At 45.1% G+C, this 11,688-nt stretch overlaps 1 protein-coding gene across 1 annotated transcript in view; it reads right to left on the bottom strand.

The window, feature by feature from the left end:
* Window positions 1-5,472: 5,472 nt before the first annotated feature.
* IL18RAP (interleukin 18 receptor accessory protein) overlaps window positions 5,473-11,688 on the bottom strand; it is a 245,707-nt gene continuing 239,491 nt past the window's right edge. The window contains exons 11-12 of the mRNA XM_078656139.1: window positions 10,146-10,325; window positions 5,473-5,973 (exon numbers count right to left, since the gene is read on the bottom strand). Coding sequence (XP_078512265.1) covers window positions 5,603-5,973; window positions 10,146-10,325 — 551 coding nt within the window. The 3' untranslated portion in view covers window positions 5,473-5,602. The remainder of the gene's footprint in view (window positions 5,974-10,145; window positions 10,326-11,688) is intronic.

Below are 11,688 nucleotides of genomic sequence, written 5' to 3'. Positions count from 1 at the left end.
TGCTTCCACTGCTGACCTTTTACATTTGCTCTTTTTCTGTCCTGTTGTTTCTGTCTTTTGGGGCAAAGTTTGGTCATACCTTTCTCGCATCTTCTCGCTTTCTATTCCATATACTGCCACTATTCTTTTTCTGGGTAGTCTTTCAGATTCTTTGGATCTCCCTCCACATTCTCATAGTCTTTTTGATCTCATGCTCGCTCTGGCATTTCAACACATTTCTTTCAACTGGAAATCCCTTTCCAAACTCTCCATACAGGGTTGGTGGAACACTTTATGTCACTTTCACAGACTTGGGGGCCGATTAGGATGGCGGTTTTTCCGCATCCTCCGGGCCGGCGGAAGTGTCCGCCGGCCTGGAGGATGCGGAAAAACCGCTGCGGAGCCTCCAAAGACCCACCGCCAAATTAGGATGGCTGGTGGGTCTGGAATTCCGTCCGCCGCTTTTCCGCCGCGGTCGGCTTCCGACCGTGGCGGAAAAGCTATAACATGGCAGGCGGTGTCTATGAGACACCGTCCGCCATATTAGGATGTTCGTGAATACATGCTTTTCCACGGCGGCTTTTCCGCCATGGAAAAGCATACGGACATTCACTTTGGGGGCCCGTTGCGGGCCCCCTGGGTGAATGGGGGGTGGGGGGTGCACATGGGGGGTACCTATGGTACCCCCCTGCATTTGCGTGCAAAAAGCAGCAGGCACCGTGCGGTGCCAGCCGCTTTGTGCATGTAAATGTAAAACATGCTTTTTTAACATTGCGGCGGGTGCAGCTTGAAGCTGCACCCGCCGCAATGTTAAATATAGAGGATGTGACCGCCACCCTGGCGGTCACATCCTAATCAGCACGGAGGGAACGCCGCAGCCCCTGCGGACGTTCCCTCCTCCTCAAGGGTGGCGGACGGACGCAAGTCCGTCCGCCATCCTAATCGGCCCCTTGATGTCCCTTTTGCCTCTTCATACAAACCACCACGCAACACTGATCTTTACTGGTTACCTCTCACCTTATACCTGGATCATTTGGCTTTGAAACAGCTTGTTCCTGTAAGCTCAGAGAACTTTAAGCCTCCTTGAAAGAATTCAAATCTCTCCTTCTTGTCAATTTGCCTTTTACAATTTTTTACATGATTTGTTTCTTTTATATGCTACTTAATTTTGTCTTCGAATTGCATCATTTGTTCAATTTCCGTAACTATTCATAGCATTATGTATACTCTGCATTCAAATTGTCTTTTCTCCCTTCCCCTTCTCTCCCCTCCCCTTGTCCTTTTGCAAAACCCCCATGAAATGCTTCTTTGATTGCTATCCATTGACATTAGCATTTACTATTTTATACCATGTTTAAGCAATTTTATTGTATTTTCTTCTGCTGATGTCTTTGTTTGCTTATGAGTCTTCTTAATAAAGCTTTTCAAACATAAAAGAAATGTCTTTTATAGCTAGTCTATGCCATAAGGAGTAATAATACTTGCGATTCTGGATACAGCAAACGTGGGTCATCCTGGTCCTGGCAGCTCCTGTTCCCAGCTTGTCGACAACAGAAGATGTAGTGAACAAGGGTAAACGATGACAGCACAAAAACAGAATTACCTGTAACTACAGCTGCTCACGTGGCATCATAGCATCATTTGAGTGTAATGTGAAATTCCCAAAATCATGCAAAAAACGCAGGCATAAGTTAAATTTCAACTTGGTATATAACAGGAAGCTGGGGGACAATGGCGAAGGAGAGGAGGTTGGAGTATACTGATGAAGGGAAAAGAGGCGGGGATTACAAGTTTGTTAGGCCACTGGGTAGAAGACTGGGGAGAAGACTATATGACCGTCCTGACTCCGTCAGAAGCGGTCGCTCCCCACGCCTCCTGGTCTCTCCTGGGTATCGTTATTGTCTGCTCGCATTGCTTTGGTGCCTTAATTACAAGTTGTGCCTGCCTGCTTGTGTTCTCCTCTGTGCATTACTCGCATTGGGGTATCTCTGCCTCCCTGTACATCGCATTGCCTTAAAGTGTGTCTGGGCCAATTTCGTTTAGTAGTGCTCGCATTATATGAGTTTATTTATTTAAATAATATATCGTGCCTGATTGTACCACTGCCCACAGCGCAATTGATTTCTGTGCCCCAGCTTGTTCCGGTTTCGCTTTTTCTGCCATCTTGTTGTTGTTGTGCCTTGGAGCCCGTCCTCTCCACCCCGCTCCCGCCTTCCAGCTGCTCCACATATGACAGATGCTTTTACGCGCAGCGGTTGCGCCCCATGCGCGCCGAAGGCGCGCCAAAGGTAAACCCGTCTATGCCCGTCCGCGCCTGGACCGCGCCCAGCACCAGACCCCCTGGTCCTCGTAAATCCCACTCCTCCCGCTTAACATATGATGCCGCTTCCCTCTCAGCACTCAACCCCGGCCGCATCCTAGACTGCTACCAAGCCGCCCCAGGACACACCCATGGACCCTTCACCTGCCACTCCTGCAAGTTCAACTACATCAAGACCCACACCAAATCCACAGACTCCAAACAGAGCTCCGACACTAACCACCTGAAATGCATCCTACTCAACACCCGCTCGGTCCACAGACACGCCATTGAACTCTGGAACCTACTCGACACCACTTCACCGGACGTCGCCTTTCTTACAGAAACCTGGATGAACGCCTCGTCAGCTCCCTTCATCGCCATAGCCATCCCGGATGGCTACAAGATCATCCGAAAGGACCGCACCATTCAAACAGGAGGAGGCATCGCCATCGTCCATAAGAACTCCATCCGCATCACGACCAGCTCAGACGATATCCTCGCAGCCGCCGAACACCTTCACTTTCAGATCCACACCGACCCCAAGACCACACTCAGAGGCACCCTCATCTACAGACCACCAGGGCCCCGCACACAATTCAGCGAAGACATCATTGACTTCATCAGCCCACACGCCCTCCCCTCCGAGGACTACATTCTACTGGGAGACCTCAACTTCCACCTGGAAAAGAATAACGACAGCAACACCACCACCCTCCTGGACAACCTGGCCAATCTCGGACTCAAACAACTTGTCGATACCCCCACCCACTATGCCGGACACACGCTCGACCCAATCTTCACCTCTAGCAAGCACATCTCCTTCAACCACACCACAACTCTCCACTGGACGGACCACAGCTGCGTTCACTTCAACTACAAAAAGACCACGACCCACAACCTCCCACAACCAATCCCCCGAAGAAACTGGAACAAAATTACCACCGACCAGCTCTTCACTTCGCTTCACCAAAACCCTCCTGCAAAATCATCGGACCCAAACCAAGCTGCCACCAACCTCACACAATGGATCACCCACAGCGCCGACGAACTTGCTCCCTTGAAAAACCACCAAATCAAGCAAATCAAAAAAGCCCCCTGGTTCAACGATGACATTAAGACATCTAAGAAGTTATGTCGTACCCTCGAGAAAGCCTGGAGAAAAAACCCAACCACTGACAACCTGACTACCTTCAAGACCGCCACCCGCAAACACCACCAACTGATCCGATCCACCAAGAAACCAGCATTCAAGGGTCGACTTGACAACAACGCCCACAACAGCAAAGAACTATTCAACATTGTCAAAGAGTTTACCAACCCCACCGCCGGCGCCAATGTCATCACTCCATCCCAAGACCTTTGCGACTCCCTAACCTCTTTCTTCCACAACAAAATCGCCGACATACATAACAGCTTTGAAAACCTGTCCGGAGACCAGCCCACTCCTCCCACCTCTGAACCAGAACCCCCCTCTAACAACCTTTGCGCTTGGAACCCAATCACCACGGAAGACACCATCCGCCTGATTAACTCCATCCACTCAGGATCGTCAACCGACCCATGTCCCCACCACATTTTCAACAAAGCAGACTCCATCATCGCACCCCATCTCCGAGACGTCATCAACTGCTCCCTCAACTCCGCTACCGTCCCGGAAAGCTGGAAACATGCCGAACTCAGCGCCCTTCTGAAGAAACCCACAGCAGACCCCACTGAACTCAAGAACTACCGCCCCATCTCACTCCTCCCATTCCCTGCCAAAGTAATTGAGAAAGCCGTCAACAATCAGCTCGCCGCCTTCCTCGAATCCAACAAATCCCTCGACCCCTCACAGTCTGGCTTCCGAGCCAAACACAGCACCGAGACCGCCCTCATTGCAGCAACAGACGACATTCGAACACTACTGGACAACGGAGAAACAGTTGCCCTCATCCTACTTGACCTCTCCGCTGCCTTCGACACAGTCTGTCATAACACCCTCATACAACGCCTCAGCAACGTCGGAGTACAAGGAAAAGCATTGGACTGGATCATCTCATTCCTCGCCGGAAGAACCCAGAGAGTCAGCCTCCCCCCTTTCAGATCAGAGCCCTCTGAAGTCATCTGCGGCGTACCACAAGGATCTTCACTCAGTCCCACCCTCTTCAACGTATATATGAGGCCCCTCGCATCCATCGCGCGCCAACACAACCTCAACATCATCTCCTACGCAGACGACACCCAGCTGATCCTCTCCCTCACCAAAGACCCAAACACCACCAAAACCAACTTACACGAAGGAATGAAAGATGTTGCCGAGTGGATGAAGAACAGCCGTTTAAAACTGAATTCGGAAAAAACGGAAGTCCTAATCTTAGGCTCATCCCCCTCTGCCTGGGACGACTCATGGTGGCCACCGGCCCTGGGAACCGCACCCATACCTACGGATCACGCACGTAACCTGGGCTTCATCCTGGACTCCTCCCTCTCGATGACCAGACAAGTCAACGCCGTCTCATCATCATGCTTCAACATCCTGCGCATGCTCAAAAAAATATTCCGTTGGATCCCCACCGAAACACGAAAAACGGTCACCCACGCACTGGTCACAAGCCGACTGGACTACGGAAACACCCTTTACGCCGGAACCACAGCCAAACTACAGAAAAAACTCCAACGCATCCAAAACGCCTCAGCAAGACTCATACTAGACATCCCGCGCCAAGCTCACATTTCCGATCACCTGAAAGACCTCCACTGGCTCCCCGTCAACAAGAGGATAACGTTCCGACTCCTCACCCACGCACACAAAGCCCTCTAAGACCTAGGACCCGAACGCCTCAACACGCGCCTGTCCTTCTACACCCCCACCCGCCAACTACGATCGTCCAATCAAGCCCTCGCCGCTATTCCACGCATCCATAAATCCACCATGGGTGGAAGATCCTTCTCCTACTTAGCGGCCAAAACCTGGAATTCTCTCCCCACCCACCTCCGCCTTACACAGAACCACCTCTCCTTCAGAAAGCAACTTAAAACTTGGATATTCCATAAGTAATGTACCCCCACCTCCCACAAGCGCCTTGAGACCCTCTGGGTGAGTAGTGCGCTATACAAATTTCTGAACTTGAACTTGAACCTCTTCTGCAACTCTATGGCTATACTGTGACTGCTTAGTGAATAGATTTACTGAAGTTTGGAATCACCAAGGATGAATTTAAAAAGGCTTTAATACAACTCTCTCTTCCGGCCGCATCTCCCATGCATGCCAGGAAATAAACACACCATACACGTTTCACTATAAACCACAAGTCAAATAAAAATGTACTAAACTTGCACTTTTTAATGCGAAAGAGAAGAACACTTCGGTAAACAGGAATATTTGTCTTTTGAAACCGGGCTCTTCTTTATGGGCATGTGATATCGAATCTTGTTCCAGAATCTTGAAGCTGATGACGTTGATGTGCCGTATTTCTCTTTCCAAGGGATGGTGGGCACAACTTTCAGAGCTCGTTTTATGACGTGAGGTAAAGATTTGGGCTCTTGAAATGTTTTGAATTTAATCAAAATCAATTTCGGGCTGTCGTCTTCCAAGGTGCACTTGACTGCTGTTTGCAACTCAAACAGGATGGGGTCGTTGATATATGCTGGGCTGAGGACAAATATTGCTCTCCTGCTCCTTTTAATTATTCGTGCAATATCTTCAACATAAGCTGCAAAACAGGATGGAGAATAAGAAATGAATTAGGATAATCAGGTTACAGAGAAAGGAATTTAAAAAGGGCACACTACAGAGTAAACAATGGGCCTGTTTTACGCTGACCCCATTCACAAATATAATCACATTTTCTTATGCTGCAAAAAAAATGTTTTTGCATAGGAAGATGCATTGGAAGACAAACAAGAACCTGTTTACAAAATATCGTAGCATTGCACTTGAATTATTAGGCCTGCCCCCTACACAGTTTAACAACACTCAGAAATGGACATTAATTGGAATAAAGATCCTGGCCAAGATTTACCATTATCTGACGCAAAACAACGCTGCATCAAAGTTTCTTTGCAGCCTTGCATCAAAGGGAGAGAACAAAATGTTCCAGTTTTCTACTAAGATATGGTGAATTCTTTCTCTACCCCGGTGCTGGCAAACTTTTGGCAACTATGCGGCAATGCTCAGTCTCTCATGCCTTTGTGCAAGGGTGTGGGTGTTCTCTGAAGCATAGGTTTTGGACTGGAAGGAGTCTCATCCAGTGCAAACAACTATTCTTTGAGGCTTCTACACCTTCTATGCATGTTGTACAATGCAGCACACATACAAAGATGGAAAAACAATGAGAAATGAAAACATTTCTACTCGTTATGAGTGCCTTGAGGAGGTGTAAGATTGTGGTGCAAATCCTTGTCTGCTAACATTTGTAGGTAGGGATTTGCGTCAAAACCCATTGGTGGTGTCATGGGAATACCCAAGAGCCACCCATGGAAAGCCTCCTTGAAGTAAAATCACGCAAAGCAGTGCATAGCACTACTTTGTGAAACAACACAAATCCTGATTCCTGCTGGATAGTAATTCCAACCTTAATACATTGTGCTGGGTTTGTGTCACAAAAGTGATGTAAACCAAGTGCAAAGTGTTAGTAAATCTAGGCCTTAATTAGTGCCTGAAATCTAGTGAAGATGCTAAAAAAAATATATTTTGTTAGCAGACCAGAAAGGATGAATTGAAGATGCATTTATGGTGATTTATGCCATGAGATGCCAGTTATATATAGTATTAAAAATATGAGAAATATCAGAATCAGGGAAACATCCAGGCTTAGCTTTTCATTAGCAGCAATGGTAATTGGCAGCCTATGAAGCCAAACAGCCAGCTAAACACTTATAGCATCACTATGTTACAAACCAGAGCAGAGGCGCATTGGTTAAGTAACATACTTATAAACAGAACACGCATGCACACACTTTTTTCACATGGGCACCTCCAGGTCACAAAAGATCCACGTCATATGAAGAATAGCCCAGTTTCCCATACTATCTCTTGTTGCCTTCAGTGTTTACACAGAGAATTTACCCAATGCTCTACTCACAGACAAGAGCATCAAGATTCACCAATACGCTGATGAGACACACTCTACTTGAAAGTTTCTTCTGCTTCACCCATCCAACACCCCAAACATCACTTGCACATCATCTAGAAGTTGATGTCCAGTGCCTACCTGAAGCTCAATCCAAACAAGCCGAATTATTTGCCAAGTACAACAAACAAATGACCATACAAACCTGGCTCAATAACATGAGCCTTAACAGTTTCTGAACCTCAAGCACCACTGATTGCCAAACCATTTGCATTTACTTAGATACCAACCTCTCCCTCAAGGAGCACATTGCAAAAAAACCAAAGACAGCTTGGCACCAACTCTCTCTTGTAAAGAAAGTGAAAGCATCTTCAGAACTGCTATTCAAGTCCTTGTACTCTTGCATCCAGGTGGTGGTAAGGCCATGCTCAATGGCCTCCCAGACTCCACACTGCGACTCCTTAAGGGCATCATACACATCACAGTGCATGGCATCAAAGTCCCCTTGCTGGCCCACACTGTGAAGCCAGGACAACCTGCACCCCTGCTTATCTTGGCAACAAGTTCACTATCACTGTGGGTTCTCTGCACACCCATAGCCAGGACACCATCAAACTGCAGACTAAGAAGTGTAAAAAAGAAAACCTAAGACAACAGGCCTTTTTCATCTCTGCACCCACCTTGTGGATTAACAGGCCATATCTATCCGGACAGCCTCAATGTTGCTCCAATTTAGGAAAGAGGTAAAGACTAACCAATTTAAAGAACACTACATCACAATGGATTAAGTGCTTACAACTCTGCTTCCTGTCCTATTACGCGCCAACTTTAAGCTTGCCTTTGACAATGTTCAGGGCTTCACTGCCTTTTGGCTTAGTTTGCACTATGGAAATACATTCTAAATACATAAACATGATATGACATCACTCAGGTTGCAATTTACTGCCAGAGTTCTTTGCCCAGTGGTTGCCACACATTCGATAATACATATAAGGCAACAAAGAATCTATTGTTTCTGAGCAGGAGTTTGGCACAATCTCTGCAGTCCACTATTGAGATAGGGAACAACACTTACAAAATAGGTTCATTTCACTCAGAATGGACTGGGGACATTTCATGTTGTTCTTTATTGTCCTTGCAGACAGCACAGTTCAGAAATAGAAAGAGGCAAAATGTACTCACTGTTTCAATACAACATTAATATCAGTAGTGCTGAAAGTAATGCCTATACTGACCAGAGAAGTTTGTTAATATTTAATATGTTCTGAGTTGGAAGTGGTAAAATGGTAACTCCTAATTAGAAAGGCATCTAACAAAAGTATTTGGTCATTAGGGTGCAATTTGAAGAGGATTTTTTAAAGAGGCACAAATTATATTCAAGGGAACCCATTACTTTTGGTGCATAACAATAACTTGATGACTCAAATGCTATTCTGTAACAAAGTAACAATGAATTCACTAAATTGTCTCCACAGGACACAAGTGGCCTCTTGAAAAAGACTCAGAACTCAGAGATGCAGAGGGAAAGACATTGAAGGATGAGGGCTCGATATCCGACAAGTTGTCCCACGCAAAGAGCTTTGAGGCACCCCCAGTTCTTGCACCATGCTCTTGCCTCATTTTCTCATATATGACCCATAGAATGTAGTGAGAGACAACGTTGTATGATATAGCAGACCCTGTCTGAGGGTACAGGAGTTGATAATGACCACATATTTGATTGTATTTTACACAAGACAATATGATTTATAGGGTACTAACTTTATATGAATCACCTTTTGAATAAAACAACTGATGGTCAAACCCGGGTTTCCAAAAATGAAAGGAAGGTATTGGTGTCCAGCCGAGGTGCCCCCCCACAAGTTTGTAGTGTAGATATTTGAACACTTGATGTAATAGAATCTGGTTTGGTGAGTATTGCACCCTAAATGTATATTATTCCATATTCACAAAGGATGCAGTGACTTTGTGAACTCTGCATGGCTCTTATAGGTGCCTCAGTTTATGCTGGTGCTATACAATTAATGCAGTGCACTGGGATTAATGATTACACCTGTTTAGTTTGCACCACATTTGTAGGGTCAACTCATGGGTGGATCTTCTTATAATTTATGATCACACCTTATGATCTCCTATTAAACATCAACTGTATTGTATCCTTGAAGGCAGCCTTCATGGGGTCAAACTCTTCTCTACTTGGATGAAGGCCTGCTTTAGCATGCCAAACATTATGTCTGTGCAACGTTGCACAAACTATAGTAGTAAAATACCCTCATATGGAACTGTCTTTTACCATATTTATCTGTGGGCCAAGAGCACAATAATCTGTAGTGCATTTGCCCCCGCACATTGTACATATCACTTTAGTGACTAAGGAATTTAATTGGATTTTAAAATGTGTCTCACAACTATAAATCTGTGTTTTAACCCCTTGGGCGCGGCCGCGATTCTGCGCCTGTGCGGCAGAATCGCGAGTGGGCGGGTTTATGACGGCCCCCAGCCGTCATCAGCACACGAGCCCCGTGATGCATGACGGCTGGGGGCCGTCATCAGCATCGAAGGGGTTAATATTAAAATATACTAACTTCACCCAAGCCCATACATTTCACAGCTACTAAGGGTCTCTTGACTTTGGTCTCTGATAGTGTGTTGGAACAGCCCACTCAGTTATTCGTTGCACAGTCCATAGATTTTTCTCTTTAAAGAGAGAAATCATTTTTACAGCCTACCAAGCCAACATGGTATATCGTTAAAGGTTCTATTAATTTGAAACATAGTACACATTATAAATGTAGTTCATAATAAAAAAGTACCTCCTCCTGGTATGATGTCTCTTTCCAGAAGGCACAGCTTGTAACCATACTTGTCTTCCAAAATTTCAGGAAGTAGCTTTACTGCAAACTCTTCCTCAGTGTAGTTTTCACTCATTGAATGTTCAATTGAATATGAATTTGTTTTTGCATATGATACAAATGCATCAAACTCTTTACTGTCTAAGAGAAAATATACAAAACATTAGGTGATTACCTAATACAATTAATTTTGTATCAGTATCATTTAAAAATAAAATCCAAATTGCAAGCATTTAATTAACTTTGTATCACTTTATTACTTCTTCCATTTTCCCCATATTTACATTTTTAAACAGACACAGTAAGGGAGGTAGAGATCAAAAACAAAATCTAATAAAAAATCAGGAAAGAACATATTAGCCAGGTTCATCTTGATAAATTTCAAACAGACCCTTAGCACACCTTGAGCCCATGCCAAATTAATGAAAATGTTGCTTTTCAAATCCAATAGGTGTCAATAACTTTAAAATGATGACCTATCTCTCTGGTATTTTAGACTTTGATTTGGATATTCTGCCTATTTTTAGCTTTTGTTTCACTTTTTTGAAGCTCTCGACTACAGTTGCGTTTTCCTTCTATAATGTGCCATATAATGTCCTGAGTTATTTTACACTTCCTTGAATATGTTATATTTACAGGAGCCAATGGCCCAGCCAGAGCTAGAGAATTATCTGTTTCTCTCAGTGATTGGTTAAAGTCTGTGTAAAGACCAAGGGCCAGACTTATCAAAGCGTTGTGTTGCCCTTGCATCACACAAGGCAAACCAAGTGAAACACAATACAAAAATCAGATTTACCAAGTCACGCAAGGCCACCTTGTGAGGTCCAGTGTGCTTGTTAAACCTGAATTAATGCAAGGTAGCGCAAGTTACTGCCTTGTGTTACTCAGTCCCAGGGAGGCAGTTAATGGGAGGAGCACAGATGTTCCCACACATCCACCTGTGAATAATGACTCATTCCCAGTTTACCATGAGTGTGAGACCTGGGAATGCAACAAAATGCTATGCTTCCATGGAGAGGCGTAACAAGGAGAAATATCTTTATTTCTTCTAGTTGCTTGTTTCCTCTAAATACATGTGCTGTATTCTGCAGCACATGTAGAAAGAGTAAAAAGCAGCAGAGGATTGTTTTTGTGCAGGGAGGTGTCCCTTTCTGCACAAAGAAAATCCTGCCTGCAACAGAGGCACCCGTGCACCATGATGCAAGGGTTCATGCAATGGTGCTAGGTAGCCAAAAGTGCACCAGAGAAGAGAGACAGCAGGAATGTGCCATATAGTGTTAAATATAAAACATTTTTGCCCTCTCCCTTTCATGCAGCACAGCGCAGCAGCTGCGTTGCATGAAATATTGATAAATATGCCCCTAAATCTGTGTTAGTGGTGGCCAGAGTGTATGCATTAAGCTCCCCATTTACAAAAGAGATGGAAATATCTGGATGCTTACGCATGCAGCTATGCTTTGCGAAAAATTACAAATGTCTCAGCTATTCACAAAAAATATTCATG

The sequence above is a fragment of the Lissotriton helveticus genome, chromosome 8 (genome assembly GCF_964261635.1).
Source record: "Lissotriton helveticus chromosome 8, aLisHel1.1, whole genome shotgun sequence".
NCBI lineage: Eukaryota > Metazoa > Chordata > Amphibia > Caudata > Salamandridae > Lissotriton > Lissotriton helveticus.
This window is presented reverse-complemented; position numbering and strand designations above follow the sequence as displayed.